This window comes from Fusarium musae, chromosome 8, assembly GCF_019915245.1.
Source record: "Fusarium musae strain F31 chromosome 8, whole genome shotgun sequence".
Lineage (NCBI taxonomy): Eukaryota > Fungi > Ascomycota > Sordariomycetes > Hypocreales > Nectriaceae > Fusarium > Fusarium musae.
Window position 1 is genome coordinate 661,577 of NC_058394.1, and position 26,189 is coordinate 687,765.

At 49.2% G+C, this 26,189-nt stretch overlaps 8 protein-coding genes across 8 annotated transcripts; 6 read left to right on the plus strand and 2 right to left on the minus strand.

Annotated features, from left to right (window-relative positions):
* Positions 1–178: 178 nt before the first annotated feature.
* J7337_010451 (uncharacterized protein) lies at positions 179–1,180 on the plus strand (the record flags this gene model as incomplete). Its single annotated transcript, XM_044828036.1, has 3 exons — positions 179–329; positions 383–631; positions 672–1,180. 3 exons carry the CDS (start codon positions 179–181, stop codon positions 1,178–1,180), a joined length of 909 nt encoding a protein of 302 aa, XP_044676590.1.
* A 2,616-nt stretch (positions 1,181–3,796) lies between these two features.
* Positions 3,797–5,856, plus strand: J7337_010452 (uncharacterized protein; the record flags this gene model as incomplete). Its single annotated transcript, XM_044828037.1, has 2 exons — positions 3,797–5,023; positions 5,074–5,856. The coding sequence occupies 2 exons, from the start codon at positions 3,797–3,799 to the stop codon at positions 5,854–5,856; spliced, it is 2,010 nt and encodes a 669-aa protein (XP_044676591.1).
* Positions 5,857–6,439: 583 nt separating this feature from the next.
* Positions 6,440–8,236, minus strand: J7337_010453 (uncharacterized protein; the record flags this gene model as incomplete). Its single annotated transcript, XM_044828038.1, is given in 2 exon segments — positions 6,440–7,427; positions 7,446–8,236. 2 exon segments carry the CDS (start codon positions 8,234–8,236, stop codon positions 6,440–6,442), a joined length of 1,779 nt encoding a protein of 592 aa, XP_044676592.1.
* Positions 8,237–9,307: 1,071 nt separating this feature from the next.
* On the minus strand, positions 9,308–11,431 carry J7337_010454 (uncharacterized protein; the record flags this gene model as incomplete). The annotated part of the gene is made up of 2 exons (XM_044828039.1): positions 9,308–10,803; positions 10,909–11,431. 2 exons carry the CDS (start codon positions 11,429–11,431, stop codon positions 9,308–9,310), a joined length of 2,019 nt encoding a protein of 672 aa, XP_044676593.1.
* A 3,205-nt stretch (positions 11,432–14,636) lies between these two features.
* On the plus strand, positions 14,637–16,103 carry J7337_010455 (uncharacterized protein; the record flags this gene model as incomplete). Its single annotated transcript, XM_044828040.1, has 1 exon — positions 14,637–16,103. The coding sequence occupies one exon, from the start codon at positions 14,637–14,639 to the stop codon at positions 16,101–16,103; it is 1,467 nt and encodes a 488-aa protein (XP_044676594.1).
* Positions 16,104–18,899: 2,796 nt separating this feature from the next.
* On the plus strand, positions 18,900–19,577 carry J7337_010456 (uncharacterized protein; the record flags this gene model as incomplete). Its single annotated transcript, XM_044828041.1, has 1 exon — positions 18,900–19,577. One exon carries the CDS (start codon positions 18,900–18,902, stop codon positions 19,575–19,577), a length of 678 nt encoding a protein of 225 aa, XP_044676595.1.
* Positions 19,578–19,680: 103 nt separating this feature from the next.
* J7337_010457 (uncharacterized protein) lies at positions 19,681–20,867 on the plus strand (the record flags this gene model as incomplete). Its single annotated transcript, XM_044828042.1, has 2 exons — positions 19,681–20,625; positions 20,676–20,867. 2 exons carry the CDS (start codon positions 19,681–19,683, stop codon positions 20,865–20,867), a joined length of 1,137 nt encoding a protein of 378 aa, XP_044676596.1.
* A 2,536-nt stretch (positions 20,868–23,403) lies between these two features.
* BBP1 (Branchpoint-bridging protein) lies at positions 23,404–25,398 on the plus strand (the record flags this gene model as incomplete). The annotated part of the gene is made up of 5 exons (XM_044828043.1): positions 23,404–23,753; positions 23,802–24,019; positions 24,214–24,437; positions 24,485–24,799; positions 24,847–25,398. The coding sequence occupies 5 exons, from the start codon at positions 23,404–23,406 to the stop codon at positions 25,396–25,398; spliced, it is 1,659 nt and encodes a 552-aa protein (XP_044676597.1).
* Positions 25,399–26,189: the final 791 nt, after the last annotated feature.

Consider the following 26,189-nt stretch of genomic DNA (forward strand, 5'->3'; position numbering starts at 1 on the left):
TTGTTTACACGTAAAGATATGTATATAGTCTGTTCAAAAAAGCCAAGATATTCTCGAGCTTCTACTCAACTCATTGACTTTGACTTCATCTGTTTGACATTTAACGACGAAACACCAAAAGTGACCTCACTAACGTGATTGAGAGCTTCGATAAGTCGACACTCAAGAATCTTTCATCATGGCGGGCTACATCTTCTACAACTATAACCCCAATATGGTGGCGGCTGTCATCTTTATTGTTGTATTTGGCCTTTCTGCATTATTACACACATACCAGCTTATTCGATCGCGAACATGGTACTTTATTCCGTTCTTAATTGGATGTCTCTGTACGTGGCCGCCAACCCCCAGCTATCGCTTCTTTTACTAACACAGTCTCCAGTTGAGTGTGTAGGCTACGTCGGTCGAGCTCTATCAGCGCAAGAAGCACCAGACTTCACCAAGAACCCCTACATCATCCAGTCACTCCTCTTGCTGCTCGGTCCAGCCCTCCTCGCCGCATCGATCTACATGGTACTTGGCCGTCTCATTCGACTTCTCGACGCTGGCGACCTTTCCATCATCAGCCCTCGATGGTTGACCAAGGTCTTTGTTGCTGGCGATGTCATGTCCTTCCTTGCACAGAGTGCTGGTACGTACCTCGAAGCCCTTAAACTTCACATTACTAACAGCCAAAGGTGGTGGTATGCTCGCAACAGCGAAAACCAAGAGCGCTGTCAAGCGGGGCGAGAACATCATCGTCGGTGGCCTAGGCATTCAGATCATTTTCTTCGGTTTCTTCATGATCGTCACTCTCGTCTTCCACCTTCGCATCAACCGCAACCCCACACAAAAGTCTCAAGAGATCACAACACCTTGGAGGAAGCTCCTCTTCGTGCTTTACTCAGCCAGCCTTTTCATCATGGTCCGATCCGTCTTCCGTGTCGCCGAGTACGTCATGGGCAAGGACAGTGAGCTCCAATCGAAGGAGTACTTTATCTACATCTTCGATGCCCTCCTCATGAGTCTCGTGGTGGTTGCCCTCAATGTGTTCCACCCCAGCCGCGTGATCAACCATGAGATGGACAGGAAGCGAATCGTCAGCCAGGATGGATATGCGCTGGAGAGCCAGCCGGTGGGCAGAGATGACAGAGACCGACGATACTCACTCTCACCTGTCCGTCCTAAGCATGCCCATTGAGGGATATGTGGAGAAGTGAACTAGCAGCGGGACGGATTCGGGATTGATATGGCCATTGAGAGCTGATGGAGCCAGTGTTTTGAAGCCAGTGGGACTGGTACGATCTTCAGTCAACGTGGGAAGAAAGCGTCTGAGCGGTAAAACTTGTATAGATTTGAACACTATTATAATGGATTTCTTCTGTTACTTCAAGAAGCAACGTGATTCATGACGATTCTGAATCGTATCATGCATGGGTATAAAGTCAATGCTTAGAGATGCGTAACATGGATTTTTATACGCTGCATCGTAAAGTGGAAACACAAGATGATCTGGCATGGTATTTAACTTCCAGTTACAGGTCAACGTCGATAAACGATCCATATCAATGGATCCTTCTGCAGAACTCATACGAGATACCATGAAATCATGAGGCTCAAAGTGGCACCTCTCCCAAAGAGACATTCTTCCGTGTCCTGAATCATCACGATACCTTTCCATGGAAGCTATTTGTGGAGATCAAAAGTCTTGTTCTCATCCCTTGCTGAACAGCGGGGCCTGCATTCGTTACATGGGTTGCATGAGACAAGACATCCTCCATTCAAGGCCATTCAAGTTCCGAATATGCGGAAACATGTAAAAGCAATACCTGGTCGCTGGTCGGCCTACTTCTTTTTTCGGAGAGGTTCATCGCGGGAACTTGGACAATCGCGGAGATGGGAATTCAAGCAAAGCGGCGTTTGTGCCCAAAGCAGTCACTATTGACGATGACGAGTATTTCGATCATCGCAGGGAGACACTTGTCACACCGGGGGGCCTGCAGGCATAACGTTGGAGAGTTATTTTCGGGGCTTTGATGGGTTCCTAAACGCGAAATGCGCTGCTGCACCCGATGAGCAAATAACGGATGCTCTGACGTCTCGAACAGACAGATCTGGCAGCGGAGTTTTTTGATAGCCCAGTAATTGACTTTTTTCACTGTGTTTTTTGTCTTAGATTTTCTTACCAAGCGAAGAAACCGTGTTATTGTTTTTTTTTTTTTTTTGTTTTTTTTTTTGCCCCGGAACGTGATCGGAGCAAGCCGAAGAACATAACGTGAATGCTGCAACGCGTGATATTCGATAACATCGTCGGACCGACGTACATGAAGAGAACCTGTTTGCTGCGCGAATTCTCGGTGCAGGAGGAGGTACCCAATCGTCGATCGATGTGTTTCCTGTTAGGCCTCACCTCCTGGCCGAGTCTACATGTCTACCTGCTCTGCATCGCCAACAGAGGAAGATCTCGTTCTGGAGTGGTGTCGCACTGTGAAGCTGAGGCTTTAGCGTGGTCCAAACAGATCTGTCGACGTGGCACAGTGTTTAAGGTATGTAGGTGGCTAGGTTTGAGGAAGAGGAGGCTGCCTTTACGAACCTAGTTTGTCAGTTGTGTCGTTGTATGGCGTTCCCCCTCGTTTCCCCTAAATCCAACGAATCTGTTGTAAGCCATAACTCAACGCATATACGCTGAGATTGAAGCCAGCAAGGCATTCTCTGGGTCTACTAATACTGACAATCAGTCGGCCAGTTTCCCCTCAAGATTTGCCTATAAGTATCGCTCTCGGCCAGCCTTGTTGAATGCTCCAAGCCTGGGCTCTCTGTCCGTCTCCACCCCCGTTCAAACTACAGGTCGCTAAACCAAGTTGCACTGTCCCATCGGCTATGTACTCTTTGGTCTACTGCACTGTCCATGCCTGCTAATTTCTCTGTTGGCCTAGTCCTAGTCCCCTTTTAGATCCCTCGTCCGTTCGCCAGTTCGGTTGGCTGCTTGTTACTTGGCCTCTTCAAGACGGGTGGTACGAGTAAAAACTGGACCTCAAGGTCACTCCTCAGCAAAGTTTCGGTGGCGAAGTACTTTACGCATCCTCATCCTGTGTTCCTCTCGTCCCACCCAGCGTCAGAGAGTCTTCCGTCTCGTTCTGGCTACCTACAGTTTGCTTGCCCACCCCCGGTCTTTCCTCGAAATCTCCTTCTTTTGCCAAAACCCGCTTCTCACCTCATCTTCTCTTCTCGTCTTCCCATCCCTTCCCTTCCCTGACCTGATCTCTCTTCTATCCACACTTTCCTTTTTCCTCCTCATACAACCAAGCCAGAAAACACCAAACGAATTCTATATACCGCAGATCTACGGCCCCTTTAATCAACCTGTCCAACGTCAAAATTTTTCTGCAATTTGACTCCTGGTCACCCCGAACAACCCCCCGCATTATGGTCCAAGGCGAAAGGGCCGAATAACACCTGCACCTCGTCTCCTGGAATCAAGCCAGCCCTCCCAATCTCCCATACTCCCCGCCCACCCGGTCGACCGACTCCCAAGTCGCCCCGAATATACAGAGTACCTTCGACGACACCTCTTATCGCGGTCCCCCGCAAAATCCCCAGATTTTTGGCTTGCTGGCTGCTTGACATTTCGTCTCCCCCGCGATATCATAATCTAAATACCCCCGAGCTCGACTCTCTAGTCTCAGCGGACCCTCGAGCTTATCGTACTTCCTTGGTATCGTCGCCCTTGGAAGTCAATCGTTCCTTGTCGTCGCCTACCCCGACGATCCGCCACGGCCGTCGATAACTTTCTTTGATACTGACAAGGAAACTAACCATGTCAACGGCACCAAAACCAGCAATGACAACCGCCGTCAAGAGGGCCTGCGATGGCTGCCATCGTCGCAAGGTCAAGTGTGATAGTGGCATGACCTGTCGCAACTGTGCAACTGCTGGCATCGAATGCACATATCTCGCTATTCCTCAGAAGAAGGGTCCCAAAGGCTCTCGCGCAAAAGTTATCACCGAATTGAGAGACAGCCAACGCCAGGCCAGTCTCGCTGCCAAGGTGCAAAACAGACTCAATGGACAGCCCCCTGACTATACCATTCCTGCTCTCAACCCTACAGCTGGCATGTTGTCCAACGATCTGATCAAGGCTTGTGTCAGTTACTATTTCGAAAATGCTTACTCGACATTGCCTTTCCTCGACCGAAACCAAATCGAAAACTTGATGCAAAATATGGAAAGCGCCCGTGACAGGTACTGTCTGTTTGCAGCTCTCTGCGCATATGTAGTACTTCAGCCCGGTATGATCCTGCCAACTGCATCGGCAGAAGAGTCCTTCAGCCTCCAGAACCATCCCGGCGCCAACATCGTCGCAAGCACTTTGCTTCTCGAGGAGTGCCTACGCGTTCGAAAGAGCTTCGATTACTTTGAGACACCAAACTCCAACATTATGGTCACAAACGTCTTCATCTACTCCTGTATCAAGATAATGGAGGGTCCAGACAGAGCGTGGTACTACCTCCGAGAGGCCACAACTATGGCTCTACTTGCAGGCATGGACAAGGAAGAAAACTACGCCCAGTTCACTCCAACTGAGGCTGTCCGAAGACGTCGACTTTTCTGGTTCTTGCTCGCCACCGAGCGCGTCTACTTTTTCGCCCGTCGTCGGCCCTTGTCTCTTTATGCGACAATCGCACCTAGCCAGATGCACGACGATGCCAACGATGCCGCGTATCCCGAGCTTAACACCTTTTTCAACATGTGCAACGTCTTCCGACCTATGGACGAGTCTTTCCTGGCCGCTTGGAGAAAGGGCTGCGACTTTCTCGATTGCCATCAAATCAGTAGTCTCAAGAATCACCTCAAGGAATGGAAAGCCACGAACGCCTTTCACCCCGAAAATGCCTATTTGGCCACTCAACAATTTCTCAACAATGCAATTTGGCAGCTTAACAACACCCAAGATCAGTACCACAGTGATCTGGCACGGCAAATGACCGGCAAGATGGCTTCTTCTTTTGCGGGCCAGCCACTTGAGCTTGCAAAGTCCTGCTTGGTATGTATTAATTGCCATCGTCGAATAACACGCATCTAACAATATCACAGTTCCCCAAGCTATTTGAGATCTGTCTTAACCTGACTGCCTATCTGGGCAGCATGACCCCGGATCGACACCCTATGACCTTGGGCCCTCACCAGTGGCTCGAAAGTCTCCTCGTTTCTCTCCACCCTGCCCGAAACGGTGAATTTGCATTCACTCCTCTGTTGTTGGCCAAGGTCAACGAGATTCTTCCACGTCTGGCCGACCCACTGCTGCGAAACGCCCCAACGAACAGCTCTTTGCCAATGTCAGTTGATATTTTCGACGGCTTTGGTAATGCCGGTATGGCCAGCATGCCACAAATGAACGATTACAACCAAGGCATGGTCGTTGACGAGAATGAGAGCAAGTACGATTTGAGTGGCAGTAGTCCTGACACAATCCCCAACTCCAATTACTCGAATGGCACGCCCCCTGGTACACAGCCAGGTGGTGATATCGCCTCGGCATTTGTCGGCTCACCTGCTAATGTCATGTCCCCTGGCATCGACTACAATGTCGGTAACGTGGGCATGGGCGGCTTTGACATGTCTGAAATGGGCATGAGTTCATTCACAGCCTCTCAACCCAATCCATTGAGCAACATACAACATCAGCAACGTCTTGGAAGTCAACCCCCCTTGCAGGGCATACAGAACCAGAATGTCAACGCTTCATCCATAAACCCAACAATAGAGCAGATATACGGTATACAACAACCACAGCGGCAGAATAGCTATCAGATGCAAAACCAACCCCCCTTGTCGCAAATGGGGTCAATGTCTGACATGGACTTTTCAATGCGATAATCACGCCGAAATAAAAAAAAAAACATGTTGCTTCGGCCTGAGTGCCTAGGCAAGCCCTGTACGCATTTCTCGTTCCCTTCTCTGGAATTACTATGAGATGAGCGCACAATACAGCGCTTCTTTGGTCTTGCGTTGTATCTATCTTGCGAGCAAGTTTCTGTCTGCGGGTCAAAGCGAAACCGGTTGGCGCTTCGGAGTCTTGGATCACCTGTCTTTTGTAAGATATGGCTGATGATCTTGTTATGTGGTCAAGTGACTTGGATCGGGGATCCCTGAAAACAAACATTATGCTACGGAAAGCTTTACATTGATGGTGTTATGCAAATTCTTTACTTTGTGGTTATAGAATTATGAATCAAAACTTTACTCTATTCAATTCATCTTCAACTTCTCTCCCGTGCACTGAGCTACTTTGACGTGAGCATTAGGTAATTCGGCTGCTTTGCTTGTGATTGTATAGATTTAATTGTAGATTCTGGGTATTTTGCTGGTATCTTTGTCTTCGTTCTGTAGGTATCGTAACGCCAAAGTCAACCCCGTCCATTCATTACTTCGTGACCAAATTTCCAACTCTCATCAAATGCTAGCGTCTCGCAGTCACAGACCGCACAGCCAACACCTCTATCCTTGCAGCATACAAACTCATTAGATGGCACACGGGGTCTCCCCAAATAACACTCCTCAACCTCTCCTCGGAGCACGTCACTGCTACGACTCCCTCATCGAGACGCTCTCGCACCGTCTTGCGGTCTTTGGGCTTGGCATCTATGTCCCCTGAGCGTAGCACCACGATACGGCCTGCGTTGCTCAGTGTGCACGGGGGGACGTTCCATGTTGGCTTCTTTCGTGATTTCTTTGGGTCCTTTCGTTGGGATGGTGGTGGTGACGCGAGGAGATCGAGGAGGCTTTTGACGTAGGCTTTGTCGGCGCGGACAACTGGGTCTCCTTCGTTGACGAAGCTCAGGAAGATGCTCTTTCGGAGGGCGTGAGTTTCGGGTTTGGCTAGTGGAAGGAGAGACACTGGTGGTGCACCGAATGTGACGCAGTGTATCCTCTTGAAACAATTCGTCAAGACGTTGAGTTCACTCTCTGCCGCATTCGTCTGGGCTACCATATGCGAGTAAAGCAACGCAGCAATAGCACCACCAGCCGAATGCCCCGTGATCAGGAGACTGAACGTCGAGCGCTTGGGATCCTCTTGAAGAAGCTGTCTCAATCTCGCAGCTACCGGGCGAACCATCTTCTTGGCAACGGAGAGAAAGCCGGCGTGGCACAAGTTTCCAGGATCGTCGAGGAAGTTGAGCGGGCTGATTGGTGCAGAGTTGAGATTGACAGCCCAGTCCATGAAACTTGCTGTGCCGCGGATGGCGAAGACGATGGTGTTCATGTCGTCCATGGAAACGGACTTGATGCAGGTCTGCCTGGGGCCAGCGAGCCAGTCGGATGAGACGTGGGCGTCTCGTTCGGTGCCGCGAGGTCTTTCGTAGACGCGCTGGGAGTACTGAGCGGCGAGACAAAGGAGAGGCCATGTAGGCATGTGTCTGTTTCCTCCCGTTAGAAGAGAATTGAAGCTGAAGGGATATACATACAGAGATAGTGGTGGTAGTGTCAACGGAAGCTTGGAGTTTGCGTATTGTTCGACTTTGGAGAAATAATTGCCCGACACCACAGACGCAGCAACATTGCACGAGGACTTTTCCTTGTTCTTTGTCTTGCCCATACCCTTGTCGACTTGATCCGTCTTTTGCTCCTGATTTGTGACGGCACAGTTGAAGAGCTTACTCTCATTGCCCTGAACCTTCTCATGATCAATAAGCGTCATTATATCGTTGAACCGATCATACAGCGCATTCGTCGACTGAGCAATCTGCGCACATCCATGCCAAGCCGATAACCCATCGTCGTAGAGTTGCGGTGGAAGTGATTCCTTTGCCAGATTCACCATGGAGCCCGTGAATCGGTTCAACGACGATGAGAGGGTCTGGTGTGAGTTTGTAGTGGCGAGATGATGCGGTGGTGTAAACGCAGACAAGTTGGCGTGCGATTGCTGCGATCCGAGATGATAGTGATTGTTGATCACCACCGGTTGAGTGCTGAAGCCCGGCGGTGCTGGGAGATAGCCAGCAGGCTGAAAGTGAGGCTGTGATTGAGACGCATGGTGCTGATTATACGGAAGAGCAGGTCTCAACGCCGCAGTATTCGGGTGTACGTTTCCTGGGTAGGGCGGCGGTTCAATCTGAGGTCTTGCAGGACGAAAGACATTTGGAGGGTCTGTTATCTTGGGCTTAGAAGAAGCTATCGTTTTATTGTTTTTCGTTCCCTTCTTGGACTTCTTGCTTGACTTCTTGGGCTTGGTGCCGCCAAAAAGCCAAAAGGCCATCGTGACGTGGGGGGAGTTTTTCAGGCGCGAGGGTTGTTTTACATTGCCATCGGAGATAAGGAAGAAAAGAGAAACAGTAAACAAAGAGTGAAGAAGATGGCGAGAATCATGAGAAAGGTCACTCACACATGACCCAGACCAGGCCAGGCCGAGGGTAGGATATTCTTAGCAACAGCTCTGATTGAGTGCTTCGCTGGCGGGGCCTTCTCAGCCCGGTCGATCATTCCCCTGTCGAACCATCCGCCGTCAATATAACACACGCATTCATCCCCCTGTAAATAGAGGAATACTGGTTGAGTTATTCTGTCTATTAGATAAGAAAGCCCTTAGCGAACCTCACTAAACAAGCGGAAGCTGTTGCCCCCCTGCAAAACAACCGCCATTCGTTGGCCGCTAACCAATCAGTGACATACAGTCAAGGATGACTCTAAAGAGCGACGACATTGGATGGAGGTGCAGCTGAATTGCAGCTTTGGTTACTAGGATCAGTTCAAGTCGGCGGCAATGGGGGATAAAGCCCTATGGCTGGGTGACTCGATGATTGCATTGCATTGCATTGTCTGAGGCGAAAAACTGGCAGAAAGGGCATGTGAAATTGGGAATTGCACGAGTTGGGCTTTGGAGTTTGAGACATTGGATTGGGGGTGACGTGATGGAGAGGCTGTGTTGAAAGGGTGGGTTAGTTGGTGGACTTGGTGGAGGTTAAGAAAACACCGAACCTTACTTAATATAAGGTGTCAAAATAAACTTAGCAAAGGGCACCCTAAGCTTAGGCTAAATTTGCCTGATATTTTCATCTCTTAGGGTCAAGGTCCTGAGTTTTCTTTCCTCCCCTAGGTTGGCTTGATGGCCTCGTTAGGGTCGGAATAGTTGAACTAGGAATTAGAGGAGCGAAAATTAATTAGGCAAGATTGTCATAGAGTCTGCCAAGGTTATCATTTTATCCTGTCTCTGTGCAAATATTTATGTCAGCCAGGTAGAGGTCACTGGTGGTGACACTATCCTAAGTTTATGCTTAAAAGAGCCCATACGCACTAAAGCTCCATAACACCTCCTTTGTGACCTCCATACTTACTCCATAGACATGCATTCTGTGTCTTGACTACCCGCGATCTTGATATGCAGCTCAAAAACCCTCCGACCCAGTCCCTCAACCGACGCAACCTTGGCTGCCAAATGCCTTCCGTCATAACTCATATTATCCTCCGCCCAGTCATTCCCGAAAGAGGAAGGGAATAGTGCCTTCGGACCTGATGGCTGCGGAATCTCGAGCTTCTCATATACAGCTAGACAAAGCCGCGACCGCTGGTTCTTCATGCGCCTCTGGATCTCGCCTGCACTGAGCCCGTCAATCTCGCCATAGAGCTGGTTTGGCTGGAGATCTTCAGTTGAAGTCCGGGCGTGTTGTATGAAGCTGGGAAGATCAAAGACCCGGCACCACAGATGCCACGGAGATGGATCGGTATTCCCTTGGAGCACTTCGCGATGTATACCCCATATGACAGCCGTGTACGCAAATCGACCAACACCTTGCCTGCTTGGCCCTTGATCCAAGTTTGATGTTTCCGGGACCTCAAGCATAAAATTAACAAAGTGAATGCCGCCAAAATATCTCTCACCGTCCACTTTGTGTTGGCACTTCTGAAAAGCCCAGCGTGACGGTATCTGGGTGGCGCGACCTCGGTAACGGCTGAACGGAGGGTGGCTGCCTCCGCTGTCCATGGTAAAATCCAGCTTCTGCTTATCCAAAACAAAATACACCGGGCCAGTCTCCGGACCCTCCTCAGGAGAAGGACCGGCGGTTGCGTTGATAGGGCTTTGTTGAAGCAGAATGCTGATGTCCTTCTTGGTGGCCTCGTCGAGGGTTGGGGTGAGCGACAAACGTCGATCGACTTCGCCAATTGATGACTCTACAACGAACGAACCTCCAGTTATCCTGGGATTGACGGGAACAATATGCTGATGATATACTCTTCGGTACATATCGACAGTTCCCATATACTCTAGCAGCAAGGCAGGTCGCACAAGATAATCATCGTCGTATGCAAGATGCATTATACCCAGCCACAGATTTCGAGAAGGAGTCTGAGTTCCGTCCGGCACCACCTTGCAAGGACAAATCCACAGGCTGGTACGTATAGCTGTATCAGTGATCTCCATGGTAGCCAAATTGCCGAGGAAATTCGCCTCATACTTCTTGTCGACCCTGTTGAAGACCCGGCGGCCAAGAATGTGAACAGGCTCCTTGAAGGCACTGGATGAAGGAGCCAAACAGCCTGGTGCAAACCCTTGAGGTGCAACATCAGGCCGAGCGCGCCATAGCAGGACTGACTGGTCTTTTGACTGCCGGACGATGGCCTCTTGAAGACGCAAGAATGCCTTGTCACCTTCGCCATATAGCAAGGGCATGTTTAAGTTGAAGAGACCGAGGAGGCAATAGGCCGCATCTTCTTTGCGCGTCGTGATACGGGACGATGCCCAGCTCATTTTTATGGAGACGGCGAAGGAGTCTAAAGTCTGAGGGAGTGTGTCAAGTCCTTGACATCCAGTACAGATACCGTCGCGAACTGCAAAAACAGAATGCCCTATAAAGCTTGGGCATGTACACCGCGGTTCTCGAAACAACTGCGGCCAGATGCCAGTTCTTTTGCAAATACGATCGAGAAGCGTACCGTCTCTCGAACCGAAGCTGATCCAGTTCTTGTCGTAAAACTCAACATTTCGTGGTGCTATGAGCTCCTGCAAGGTCCATCCTCTGGTAAACCACAGGCTATCGAAGAAAGAAGTCTCTGATTCATCGAGGATAACATATCTCTCAACCTGGTCGTACTTAATAATCTTGCTGTTGAGAGTAGTGTCGAAATCGTCGAGGTAGACATAGCATTTTGCTGACTGCTGATACCACCTGAACATGGAGTTGATGGCCTCTGAGAGCTCTGCGCTGCTAGTTTTGTCGATGCAGCATGTGTCGACCCAGACATAGGATAAACCATCTTTATCGGCCCGGTAAAGAAGATCCCAGATCTTGGAGAATGACTGACGGCCCTGTAAGTCCTGTAGTGACCCTTGTGTTAGGTCTTGAAAGGTGATTTCGTCTCTCCCCCACCGATGCGATAGAATCCCGTATGGTGGGACCTCATTCTCGTCGCCGAAGAAGCTCTCGAGCCGTTCATCGACCACATTCAAAAGCCGCATCGTGTAATCAAAAATGCCGGTATCAGATGATGTAAGAATTGATGATCCTGTATTGACCTAAAAGTTGAGATGGAATTTGCAAAGAGGCTGATGAAGGACATCGCCCAACGAGGCTCTCAAGAAGGCATTCTTGGGGCAACTGCAGGCTGTTTCAGTGCAGAGGAGGCAAAAAAAACCCAGGACGCTTATTTCATATGACAAAAAGACTTGGGTAGATTCAGTGCAAGTTTAGTGTGCACTTGGTAGGTCCCAAAGCAACTATTTTTGGCACCTTGGGAGTTTTCTTGCTGCCTGGGCAGTGCTTACCTTAGGTAGTAGGTAGGTAGGTACCTTACTGCAACCTGGTACCAATACGTACAGGCCACCTCAGGCAGGACTGACTGTTGCACTGTCGCACAACAAGCGAGAAGTCAAGAATCTCTTAGAGAATACGAATAGTTCCATCTAAAGCATTTTAATGCATAAAATAACTGTCAAGGTAGATCCATATTATATCGTTGTTAGAGAATTTAGCATTACTCAGGACGAGTGAGTAGTAGACCTCTCAAAACTGAACGTCTCGATGCCACAGGTTCATATCCGGATGAGAATAGGAAACTCTACCTGGTCCTGGATCGTAATTATGATAAAGCTAGATACAAAGAATTTAGAATTGTTGGTTGAACATCGCATGCATTTAATACGCATATCGTTATTACATAAAAGAGTGACTCCTGCAGGGTGCCAGTCATCATCATCAGTCCAATGTTCGATCATACACAACAGTGAAATCGCTTATTCGAACACTCCCATATAAAGCTACACATGACTCTCTGTTCAACCTCCTGAGCATCTTCCCTCCACCTGATGAAACGACATAGCACGCGGATGGCCGAGGTGGTATCATCACCTCTTCAATCAGACCAACGGGTGTATCAATTCGCCAACTACAGACCAACATTAGCAGATTATCTCGCACATCACACACTGAATCAAAATCGGAGAGAATTCACTCACACCAAAAGTCGCGATCTGCACAGCTTTCAGTCCCAACTTGACTGCCATGCCGTCTTCGCAATCCTCACAAAGGAAGATGATACGGAAGCCCGCCCACATCTTCATCTTCTCCTTGCCGCATCCACAGGTCGGAGCGTCAGTTGCTTCTTTGATTACATACTTGACGCCTGCGACTGCAAGTGCTGGGATAAGATGGAAGACCATGTTGATCTTTTCTTTATGTGGATAATGTCTTGAGGGAGAGGGGGGTTGGTGGGTTGAATGAATAGAGATCTGTCTCTATCAGTAGCTTAGCGAGAGAGATCAATGTCGGATTGAAGGGCTTGTGAATTATGTATCCGAGGTGTATGAGTTAACTCTTTGTGTCTTGGTTTGAGCAAGATGAGTCTCTTTCGTGAGAGGCAATCTCAAGTATATATAATTGTCATCTGGTAATGCGAGGCTGAATCTAGACACTGTTTGGCGTGCAACCACAATATTGTGACCCCAATATATCTACAGAAATGCGTTCCATACGCAGCTCTCGGGCCTCTGCTCAGTATGCTTGCTGATAAGGTTATTTCATGAAGCAAGGATAGGCCTGTGAGATGGTGGTATCGGTTAGACAATAGCCGCCCTTCAAGACGCCAAATATTTACAGAAAGCCTATACATAAGCGAGCTGAAGAGTGACTGAAGAGTGACTTCAAAGGCGGCGATTGTAAAGCAGTTGAAGTGTTGTATCGCTCATGTAGGTCGTCCACTACACTAATGGAAGGCTGTAGTCGTCTAAAACCGCTAGTTTGACAGAACGCCCATGCATGGCCAACTAACGAACAGTGCCCGTCCATTAGCTACCCTGTTTAAGGCTGAAAGCTTCTTTAGAGTGAACGCTCTCCTCTTTAGGACGGGGACAAGGCACAACTGTGTCTTTGCCCGGGCACTTTGGGCGCGTTGATAGACTACGTAGTTTCCCCGGTATTCCCGTAATCTCGTATAAGTCTTGGTTTCAGGTATTATGTATATATTTATATATTCTTGATACTCCCTCTATCACGAACCCGCTCGCACTCCCTGCCGTAAACTCGTCTCAATTATCTCAGACTTTCGGCTGTAGAACCTATCTATTCCAGCATCCCTCGCAAGCAACTCGCATCACTTGCCATTCATCCAAGTCAAACATGTCTTCAGAAACTCCCCCACCCCCTCCAAAGGTCGAATATCCCACCAGCGTCGACAAACCTGAGCTTACAACAGGTGACAACCACACAGTTGGCGTTGACTACAATAATGGCGCCAGCTACGTCGACACAACTACAAATCAGCCAATCCACGACTCTGACGTTCATACGAGATTTTCTGGGTACGGTGATAGTGATGATGGGGACAGTGGTGGTATAGTGGAGGAGATTGTTGATGCTGTGACGGATAGCTGTGTGGTGATGTAGGTGGAAGGGCGGGACTACGTTTGAAGCTGGTTCTAATTACCCTACTCTGCTGTTTTCATCTTTTATTCTTTCTTTTTCAATATGGAATAATACTCTGTCATTTACACGAAGTCTAGAAGCACTCATTCGATCGTTTTTGGCCCCTACTGTGCATCCTCTTGCTTCAAGAATGACAGTGCTTGCATTCTTGGTAAAATGCCACACCAATAGAGCTTGAACTCTGATAAACCGGGTTGAAAATCAATAAGTAGATCAATAGTGACGTCCTCGTTACCGATGATTGGGTAGATGTTGCAACTTACACGCTATCGCAACTCAGCCGCACGAGCTGAACCCTCCCGTTCCTCAAGTTTCAGGCCCTCAATGGGCTGATTTCAACTGCTGCAATTGCCGAAAGAGTCCTACACTAGAACAAGGCTGCCTTCACGTGGCTAGCGTAGGCATATTTATGGACTAACGATACAAGAATGCCTCCCCGCCAGTGTGTACTTAGAGGGGTGTCCAATGAGCTATCAGACTAATACGTCGTGATAGAGTTGCTCGGACATCTGGATCACTAAACCTGCATATCGCGAGGGGGTCCCAAGTGCTGAAAGACCCTCGAGCCCCTCACTTCTTAATGCATGGGATGCAAGGGGCTGGACGTTTGACAGCCATGGTGTGATCTAGCCCATTCAATGGGACGCCAATATATGGGCTACAAAACGCCCATGCATATATATCCAAATATTCATCCCCCACAGACTCTGCATGCAAGCCCTTATTCCCAAACCAGCCGCCGTAATGAATCCCCAATCAGTTCTTACGATACCATCAAGCGAGGACTGGTCTCGCCTGCGACCCCTAGTCAAAGAACTCTACCACGACCGCAGGCTTTCTATGGCAGAGGTCAGGGATCATCTGAAATCGCTAGGGTACAGGGTCAACACGCGCATGATTAGGGCTCGAATCAGCCAATGGAACCTGCAGAGAAACAACCAGTTTCACGGCATGGTTGCGGCTCTTCGCTTACTTGATCCAGACCCTGCATCGTGGCCAGTCCCAGAGCCCTGGTTCGTGATCCGAGGACGCCATGTCCCGTTGCATGAAATCCTGCGATACTTCAGACGGAAGGGTATACAGAACCCAATTAACTGGTGTCGCTCAGCTGCAGTGTCCCAGGAAGAGCCACCTGTCAGGCTTCTTCAAGAGGGAGAAAGTCCTGTGGGGGGTACGAGCGAAGGTAGTTCAACACTCGCAGCGCTATCTTCAGCTAGCAGCGTGGCCATTTCTATGTCTCCTGCCAATATCCCCACGCCTATATTCACCCTCGAGCAAAAGGCGGCTGCCAGTCTGATTGACTACTGCGGAGTCTACCTCAGCCAAGACATCCATCCAGAGCCAGAGGTCCACCAGTTCACGATACACGGACGCTTCGGCAACCGCATGCAAGAAGGTCTAGCACAGATGATGCGTGGAGGCCCAGGCGCATTTCCACACTTCCATCAAGCTTTTGACCTTGTTCAGCCTCTTCTCTCTGACTGCCATCCAATGAGTCTTGCTCAACTGTTAGCCATCGTGTGTGAGCTCTCAGCGTGCAATGCGCAGGAAGTATTGACATGCCTACTCCGGTATTCGGCAGCAATGGCTTCGTCCTTACGGACACCCTCCCCTCTCGTCCAATTCTTGGTGTCCCTTTCCTTGTTGCCACCTGCATTACTGCAGTGCACGGCTATCTCGAGTCTTCGGGCTGCATTGGCAATATTCTCCGATAAGTCTCCCGACACCTGGCATCGTCTCTATATTGAGGAGCGACTTTGTGACTGTCTTTATCACGGTCGAGACCGTGTTGAGGGTGGCTACCGCCGCGCTCAGCTTTTGCGGAACCAAGAATCGTTCTATGGACCATTCGCACGCAACGTTGTCTGGACTGTCACCAACGTTGCAGATGATCACCTAGATGGTGGTGACCTAGACGGCGCAGAGTCATACTACAAGGTAGCTTTGGAACGGGCTGAACAGCTCAGTGGTTTCCCACGGGCAAAGTTGCGCTACGCTGCTCTAGAGGGCCTGGGCAGAATAGAGCAGATGCGTTTTGAGATTACGCGTAATGACCGAGAAGCTTGTTTACGACACTTACAAAATGCATCTCGATATCTTGATGAGTCATTGAATGAAGCACTGATATGGTTTGAGCCAACAAGTCGGCGTGTAGGTCGAGTGACAGAGCAACAGGAGTGTATCAGGAACATTTTACACAGCCTCGGTTGAGATTTGTCAGGCCTGCTAGATGACCTCTATTTCAACAAAACTGGAGCTCTCCAGAATCCACGGTATTCCTTGATCATCATCATCTGTCTCCTGAATGTCAATATGGAAATAGCCAACACGTCTGTATCGACGTTCATGTTCCGGGGCAGGCGTCAGAACAATCCCCACATGCGTATCTAGATTTTGAGAAGAGCCAATTCTTTGTTGGGCTCCTGAAGCGCAAGCTATAAGGAAGCTGTACAACTCTATGTTGTTTGGGAGGTCGTAGTCTGGGTGAAATGGGCATTGGCGTTGGATATGTCGTATCCCTTGGCAATTCCGATGGACACGAATATCTTTGTTCATGCTAGAAGCAGAATCTTGACCATATTTTAACGAATCCGGAGCTCCAGGTCGTAACAGGCCTGAGACCTTGACGCAATGTTTCGTTGAATCCACCAATAGACCACGGCCTACAAAGTCTGTTGCATCAGGCAGACTGATGATGTCCGCGAGAAGGGAAATTTGTATGGCGGGCTCATAAATGATCTGCGGTCCTTGTACATCAATGCTGGCCCAAGACCAAGTCGGCGACCTCTCACGACAAGGTGCGCCTCTTCCCCCCCTAACATACCATAGCATACCCCGGAGCAGATGCTCTTGCCACAACCCAAATGACCAGGTAAGTTGTGATTTCATCTGAACTTGCTTCGCAAGACCAGCCAAAGCAGCCAACAAGTCCGACTTGCGGCTCAGATTCGTCGTCGAATACCTCCTGATAAGCTCATGCCAGAAAGAGAGAAATGCGTCGTGGGCAGAATCATCAAGCCCGTTGGGTCCGAACATGGAGAACAGCACTTGATAATCTGCTTTGGCAATTGCGCCGCTGTGATAGCACGCGTCAGGTCCTCCCATAGCTCCGCAACGGAGCTCAGTCCTGCACTCAAGGTGAACAAAGTTGCGAGTCAGGTGCACTGTTCGAGGCGACAATATTCGCTCCTGGAAAACCCATGCTCTGGTATCGAGGTGAAAGCGTGCTTTATCAAAAGGGTGTAACAAACAATGCGGAGTGCATGGTGGAACGACTTCATAATAGAGATTCGTGCTTGCGTCCAGTCGACAAGATAATTGACTCAGCGGATTTCGTGGCACGATCATGCTTGAGTTGCCATCAAAGCATTCGGCTGCCGCGATGGTGACAGCTGCGTTCCCGAAGATGTCATTCATCTTGCCCGCCTGGTCAACCCAGTCGTCCGACGCTGCAGAAGATTGGCTTCCATCTTGCATGATGCAAAGGGCATCGATCCACAGATACCTGAACCCGAGACCCCTAACGACTCGAATAGAGTCTTGTAGTAGTTTCGGCAAATCTTTGACGTGAATTTCTTTCTGAAACGCCGCAAGATTAGAGGATTTCATGACAAAGGGCTTACTAAATCCCCAGCTGTAACTCAGAGCGCAGTACTCCTTGCCGTGATCATTGTTGGCCTCGATAAGCCGTATGTTCTCCATATCCTGGAAAGCCAACAGATCAAGCAAGCGCCGGGGTCGTGCTTTTGTTTCTGTGGAACCAAGAATCAGGCTCAAAAGGTCGTCGCCGCACAGGATATGAGTACTCTGACATTCAGTAATCCAAGATCGAATGAAATCAGCAGTTGCGTCGGAATAAGTTGTTGGATGCAGCGTCGATACAAGGTGTTGATCGTCAGTTTTTATGTCCCCATGGCTCCCTGAAATAGGTTAGACCTGAGAATCTAAGAGAACTATAGGTTATACCTGTGACTGGGCGTAGTTGTAAAGGATAATCGCTGAGTATTTGATCATGACTAAAGATGCTTGACTCCTCGCAGGGAAACAACGTAAGGAGAAAGGTACCGGCATCTGTGTCCAACATCGCTATTGAGATGTAGATAGGGCCATTCCTGTCACCAGAAAATTGTCGACCACCATGTTCTCCCGTGCATCCTACAACAGCTCCAACGATGATGGAGCAGAAGTGGCAGCCTTGGAACGCAGCAGATAGAACATCAGTGCGGTTGGGAGAGAAGAGAAGATGCTGTGGCATCGATGGGACATCATCTCCACCACCGAGAAGGACTTCAGGTCGGAATCTGAGGCATGTTGCACGCTCCCAGAAAGATGTACAGAGGGAGCAGAGAGTATGAGGTTGTAAAATTTTGGCATCGGATTTGTTGTCTGGCATACTGGGCGAGCTGGCTCGGTTCTTGTGAATGAGGCGACATTATCTGATACCGGTAAATCGCCTATGCCCAGGACTTGAGATGTAGGACTTGGTGTTATCACGCAGGAAGCCTCACACGTGATGTGCCAGCCAGTTCTCTTGAGGGTCGCATGGCCTAGCGCATCTTGTTGACATGGGATAAAGGTGTGGACTGTGGCGGCATCACTGAACATGGGAGGCTGATGCTGTAGCCAAGGTTCATCATGTCGGAGAACAAAAAGACAAAAGTTACGAGTGTAGGACGCCAAAATCAGGCGACGCAGGTTGTGAGGCTAAAGATATGAAGGGAAGCAATGAGGATCTTCCATGAGGTGGGAATGAGCTTACCCCAGATACAATGATACAATTCCGTCCGTCTTGGTGGAACCTCGAATGCGATCGCATTCAGAAGGATCCACTAGGAGCAACACCATAAGCAAGGGTCCTTTGACAAGAAACGAACCACTAGCATGAACGTCGGGACGAAATCGATGTCATCTTTCTTTCATTGAGTCCTGTCATATAAATACCCTTTCTTCTTCTCCTTGTAACTCACTTCCGAAGATGTTCTGCCATGTTCGACTTCTGCGACAATCATGTCACAAACAACCTCCAAGGCGCCTGGGCCATCATTGCCAATTACACAACTTGACGATACCCACGACAGAGGCTCAGAGACATACCAAGTTTGCAATCAACACCGCTCTGTTCGAGAAACGCCGATCTCAAACTTGAGCAGCAACCATGCCGCTTCAAGCTCCAACGACCCCGGCATCCAGAATACCAAATCGAAGAAGACTCTGCTTCAGATCGCAACAGTGATGTCCTCACTCTGCGCCTGTGTCTTCCTCGCCGCACTTGAATTAACCATTGTGTCAACCGCACTTCCAACCATCGCCGCCCATTTCTCATCCGATTCGGGCTATACTTGGATAGGCACATCTTTTGTCCTTGCCCATACTGCCTCGACACCACCGTGGGGCAAGGTTTCCGACATTTGGGGTAGAAAACCCATATTACTCGTCGCCAATGTCATATTCTTTGCGGGTAGCCTTATTTGTGCTTTGGTTGATGACCTGGCTGTCTTTATCGCTGGGCGGGCCATCCAAGGAATGGGCGCTGCTGGGATGCAGACGCTGGTAAATATCTGTATCAGTGATATGTTCTCACAACGGGACCGCGGGCTATACTATGGACTGACATCGATTGTCTGGGCCGTTGCGTCTGGGATTGGTCCCGTACTCGGAGGCGCACTTACAGATCGGTTGAAGTAAGTTCGTGTATGTTGGAAAGTTGTCTTACTAACAGTGGCCAGTTGGAGATGGTGTTTTTGGATCAACTGTAAGATTACATTTCAGACCTTTCGAGCTGTAGCTAATGTCCCTAGTACCCATCATCGCTGCAGTCTTTGTTCTCTTGGTATTCACCCTCAAACTCCCGTCTCCCAATACCCCTGTTTGGGCAGGTCTGAAAGCCATCGACTGGCCCGGCAGCTTCCTCATCATAGGAGGAACTTTGATGTTGTTGCTCGGTCTTTATCTTGGCGGCGTGTACGAGCCCTGGAACTCTGCAACAGTGGTCTCTCTCATAGTGTCTGGTGTGGCCACTGGTGCGTTGTTCATATGGAACGAGTGGAAGTTGGCAGAGTTTCCTGTTCTACCAGTACACCTCTTCAAGACCTCTTCATCCTCTTCAGCATACGCCGTCACATTCTTCCATGCGTTTGTGTTCCTTGGTGTCGCCTATTACCTACCGTTATACTTTCAAGCAGTTCTTCTAGCGAGCCCACTGCGCTCGGGTGTATTACTTCTTCCTTTCATCTTGCCCATCTCAATTTCTGCTGCTCTTACTGGAGCCTACATCCAGTTCAGTGGCAAGTATCTTATTGTTTCCCGTGTTGGGTTGATGATCATGACACTGGGAATGGGCCTGATGATCAGCTTGGACATTGAGATGAACTGGGCAAAATTGATCTCCTTCCAGATATTGACAGGAATTGGGGTTGGCTTGAACTTTGAAGGCCCGTTGTTATCTGTTCAAGCTGTTGTGCCGCACAAGGATGTTGCGGCCGCGACCACAGCCATGGGTTTTGTTCGAACACTGGCCTCGGGGATATCTGTTGTCATTGGTGGGATACTGTTCCAGAACGAAATGAAGAGTGAATACCAGACTCTTGAAGATAGTCTAGGTCCCGACCTTGCTAGGTTGTTCAAGGGCGCATCTGCATCTGCGAGTGTCGATCTGATCATGACCTTACCGACAGAGTCGCAGCTCGTCGTGAGGACAGCGTTCTTCAATGCTCTTGACAAGATGTGGATAATGGTAAGGAAATCGACCGATTTCAATCATTCTTTCATACTGATTATTGATAGTATACTGTATTCTCTGGCGTTGGCTTGTTACTAAGTTTCCTTATGAAGGCGCATCATCTCAGCAAAGATCATCAGGAAGCGCACTTGGGCATTATCAATGTAGCGGCGGAACCGAACCAAGCAGACGAGGTTGACCTTTCGACAGGCACCAGCGAGAGTCAGGAAATGAGACGTATCACTCCTAGACCTTGAGTGTATCGACTGCCTGATATGAAAGTAACCATATCGAAGAATATCATGACACCGAAGTTTGATCATCCGGAAATATACGATCAGGAATTACTTTTATCGGATCTCTAATAAAGCTAGTCTCATCGATTTCAGAAACATCTTCATGCTTGCTTTGACTGATCACAGCGTCAATTTGGGTCACTTACATCTGTCCGTGCACAGCACAGTATCAAGAAGCTATTCGCACCTGCAAGCTTGACCGTTATCTTTCGAGCACGACTTAGCTTTCTGCTCTCTCAACAGTCATTATTTCCCAGAAATAATTGAAGATGGGAAACCTAACCCCAAAGAAGCTATGGGAATAGATAAACGCAGTACGTGTCTCTTTTCAGCTATCACTGCATCCTGCAAGAGCAGAGATGAATGAGCCATGTTCAACCAACACCTCCGAAAGAAGGGATGCTCTGTCGTCGCTTGACGGTCAACCAGGCGGCTTCACAGAGCATGAAGTCGACAACAATCCAAGCCTTCCGCTCTTGGATAGCCATAGACATCATTCTGCGACCGGCAGTATCCTATTGTCTCAAGAAGGCACTATCGACGATGATGCGGCAATCAATGTATTGGCCAAGATTGACAGAGCCATCATTCCATTACTATTCATAACCTATATGTTAAATTTCATGGACAAGGTCATTCTATCTAGCGCCGCTGTTTTTGGACTAAGGGAGGATACTGTATGTCCACCATTCGATCCGAGCCCTCCACCACTGACATTGTTGCAGCATCTCAAAGGCCAGCAATACAACTGGGTCGGCAGCGTCTTTTACCTGGGCTATCTTCTATGGACATATCCAACAACTTTTCTCATTGCACGTCTTCCAACAGGGAAATATCTTACAGTAAACACATTATTTTGGGGCTTGGTCGTTGCACTCACTGCAGCGTGCCATAACTTCGGTGGCCTCTTGGTCACACGATTTCTCCTAGGCGTCGCAGAAGCCACGATAACGCCCGGCTTCATGTTTCTGACTTCGACTTGGTATACGCGCGATGAGATGCCAACTCGTGTTGGCATCTGGTTTTCTGGAAACTCTGTTGGGGGCTTGATGGCCAGTTTGCTTGCATTTGCAGTTGGGCATGTCGATGGAGCATCGATACGACCTTGGAGGTGGATGTACATCATCCTAGGCACCACAACTTTTCTGTGGGCAATATCTTTGTTTCTCCTTCTCCCAGACGACATCTCTAAAGCTGCTTTCCTCACACCAAGGGAGAGAAAAATCGCGGCACAGCGTGTGGTATCTTCCGGTACTGGTACGACAGAGCATACGAATTGGAAATGGGATCAAGTCCGTGAGTGCTTGATCGACCCCAAATCTTGGTTCATCGTGGGTATCGAGCTATTCACGCAAATTCCAAATGGCGGATCACAAAGCTTTGCGAATATCGTGGTCGAGTCTTTCGGATTTACCAATTTACAATCCACGCTCATCAACATACCTTACTCGCTTCTATCAGCAGGTATAATAACAGGCAGCGGATACATGGCTGGCCGATTCCGCACTCTTAACTGCATTTTGATCGTCGTTGTTATCATGCCATGTGTCATTGGCAGTGCAATCATCTACAAACGAGACAATGTGCCTCACAGCATCCATCTTTTCGCCTACTTCCTCCTCTCGAGCGGATCTGCAGCAATGCCGCTCACCATGGCCCTTGTACAATCAAATTATCGAGGTATTACGAAGAAGATGACCATAACGGCCATGTTGTTCATCACATACTGTGTTGGAAACATGGCAGGGCCACATTTCTTCCTGAAGTCTGAGGACCCACTATACGAGACTGCTTTCAAGGCTATCACTATTTGCTACAGTTTAGCTACAGTCTGTGCTGTGTGTTTGAGAACTTACCTCAAGCGGTTGAATGAAAGGCGAACTAGAGAAGAGGGTCTCGTTGGAAGTGCTGGCTCAGGGGGTGTTGCACGAGGGGATGCTCAGGGGCATGACGATTCCTCGGGCCCTGAATCAGATGTGACGGATTGGCAAGTCGTCGGGTTTAGATATAGGCTTTAAAAAATCATACTTTCTTTTGCAAGACTAACTTTTTTTTTTCTGGCTGCTGTGGCCTGGCACTGTAATCACTTGATTGATATCTCGGTGAGAAAGTCGAGGTATGTAAACTATCAAGATTGGAACCTTGTTTTTACAGTTCAAGGCAACATAATTCACATATACATGGCATGCAATGAAGCCGCAGAATCAAGCTGTTGTTATTATCCCCATTCCCATAAAAGTTTTGATCGTTCACTGTCATATAAGACCTCTTCATTTCCTTCTCACAGTGCTACTGGTAGTCTTCAACTGATTCATGCAAGTCACGTGGGTCTCCGGCTGAGTGTTTCCCCGACCCGTCAAATCGCCCCATATCATTTGAAAGCACCAAGGCACCCACTTCAAACTTTCGACATCCACAACGAAAGTCCAGCTCTTTTCTGGACCATCATATACCTTTTCCCCAGCGCATCAAAAGTTTGATCGCGTATCGCTCGAAAATGTCGTGGAGAAGCCAAGGAATCACCGGTTCCAACAACATCCCTCTCGGGAAGCGTCGCTTCGGAGATGAGGAGGAGGAGTTTAATGGCAACGCTGGAGTCGATCGCGACTTGAAGCGTGGACGCGATCCTGAACCTCGCGGCGATGCTGATGGACCTCGACGACGAAAGAAGCGAAACCGATGGGGTGATGCATCCGAGAACAAAGCGGCTGGCCTCATGGGCTTGCCCACTGCTATCTTGTCCAACATGACAAGTGAACAGCTTGAGGCATACACACTGCATTTGCGTATCGAGGAAATCTCCCAGAAGCTTCGCATCGACGATGTCGTCCCAGCTGACGGCGATCGGTAAGTTTTCCTTGTTGATAATACCCGTACATTGCTAACTTATGACAGATCTCCTTCTCCCGCTCCTCAGTACGACAACCACGGTCGGCGTATCAATACACGAGAGTACCGATACCGAAAGAAGCTTGAAGATGAGCGCCACAAGCTCATCGAGAAGGCCATGAAGACCATTCCTAACTACCATCCGCCACAGGATTATCGTAGACCTACAAAGACTCAGGAGAAGGTCTATGTTCCTGTTAACGATTATCCGGAAATTAACTTCAGTATGATTGCTAACCCTTTAACCCTACTTACCAAAATTGTCCCCTGTTTTTGTTTTCCTTTTGGAGTTTGATCAGACTCACCATCACACCCTCGGTGGTGTTTGAGGCCTGGTCCTTCATCGAATGGACTAACCCTTACACGTTCATCTAATCTTTGCGAATCAGACACTAATACTAGCTCTCTCGTACTAAAGTTGGTTTACTTATCGGACCTCGAGGTAATACTCTGAAGAAAATGGAAGGAGACTCAGGCGCCAAGATCGCCATTCGTGGCAAGGGCTCCGTAAAGGAGGGTAAGGGTCGGTCTGATGCCGCGCACGCCAGCAACCAGGAAGAAGATCTGCACTGTCTCATCATGGCCGATACCGAAGAGAAGGTCAACAAGGCCAAGAAGCTCATCCACAACGTCATTGAGACTGTAAGTCTACCCCCATACCCCAAAAGCTATATACTAACACTGTCCAGGCTGCGTCTATTCCTGAAGGCCAGAACGAACTCAAGCGAAACCAGCTCCGTGAACTCGCCGCGCTCAACGGTACCCTCCGAGACGACGAGAACCAGGCTTGCCAGAACTGTGGCAAGATCGGTCATCGCAAGTACGACTGCCCCGAGAAGCAAAACTTCACTGCAAGCATCATCTGTCGCGTTTGTGGCAACGCTGGTCATATGGCTCGCGATTGTCCCGACCGACAGCGTGGTGCTAGCTGGCGCCAGAATGATGCTGGTGCTCGCCCTGCTGGTCGTATCGGTGGCGGAGATGATGTTGACCGTGAATACGAGGTAAGAAATCCGCTCTCTCTCCGACTTACAATACTAACACGCATTAGCAACTCATGCAAGAGCTTGGTGGAGGGTCTTCTGGAGCCCCTGCGCGTATCGAGGCCGGCCCTGGCGCTCAGAACAACGGAGACGCGAAGCCTTGGCAGCGAGGCCCTACTGGTGGTCCTGCACCATGGCGCAGCCGCAACCAGGATTCTAACGAAGGTGGATCGGCAGCTCCCTGGGCTAGAGATCGCGGTGGTCGCAACGACGACCATCAAGGCGGTAACGCTGCCGATAGCTACTACGGACAGGCTTATGCAGGTGCCTCAGGTGCCGCTGCTCCCTGGGCGCAACAGGCTCCTGGAACTCAGGGTGGGTATGCTGGCTATCCTGGCTATGGTGCCTACGGTGCTGCTCCCGGAATGGGAGCTCCTCCTGGCCTTGGTGCTCCTGGCAGTGCGCCCCCTCCTCCTCCTGGTGCTCCCCCAGGCCTGGGAGACATTAACGCCTTTATTCAGCAGTATGCCGGCGCTGCACCTCCTCCTCCGCCTTCTGGAGATGCCCCGCCACCACCTCCCAGTGATCAGCCTCCGCCTCCCCCACCTCCCGGTGCCTAAATGAGCAGACTAACAAGGCTGTTTTGTTCTGGGCGGCATTCTGACACAGCTTTAAACCTCAACTATAGTTTAAGAATCGTTATATAACCGGACACCGACAGCGGAGGATAAGCGATCGTTTCTAACGTGGCAGCGAACTAACCACTGACTACAATATGAGACTGCGTTTCATTGCTTCATATCAACGAGCTTTGATGTTCAGCTTGTGTTTTGCGAGATAATCACTAAAAGCAAGGAACTAATCGCGTAGGCAACTTGTACTTGATAATTGAGTCGTTTTAGTTATGATCTGTCTGTCCCCTATCGCTGTGAACTTTGAAGAATATCTCCAATTGTGAAGTGCCCTGTTTATGCACGTAAAGTCATTTAATGCAGCTCATACATGCGTAGACCCCGCATTGCAGTGGTTCTGGCGTCATTGTACGTATCTTTTTTACCTCCCGGAACAGGGAGCTTGGGCCATGTGACAAGGGAATGGAAGCAACGCAATCAGCATGGAACAGTTGCCTCGTCTCATCTTGGCTCATCAAGTTCTACAAACTTCATCTCGTTTCGGTACTCGACGATATCTTCGATTTTTGGTGCACTCGAGTGAGGTGACTAGGACGCGCTGAGGAAGTCGCGTTCTTGAGGTGTCTTGTGAAGTGCCTTCTTGTTTCAATTTCATGACGAGGGTCATCTGACTCTTCCCTTCTGTCTCGTACTCTCTCCCTCAACTACCTTGTCTTGTCTTATCTTCCATCTTCTTGGTTCTTTTCTTTCGTGATTCTCAGCCTCTGCACTACTACACG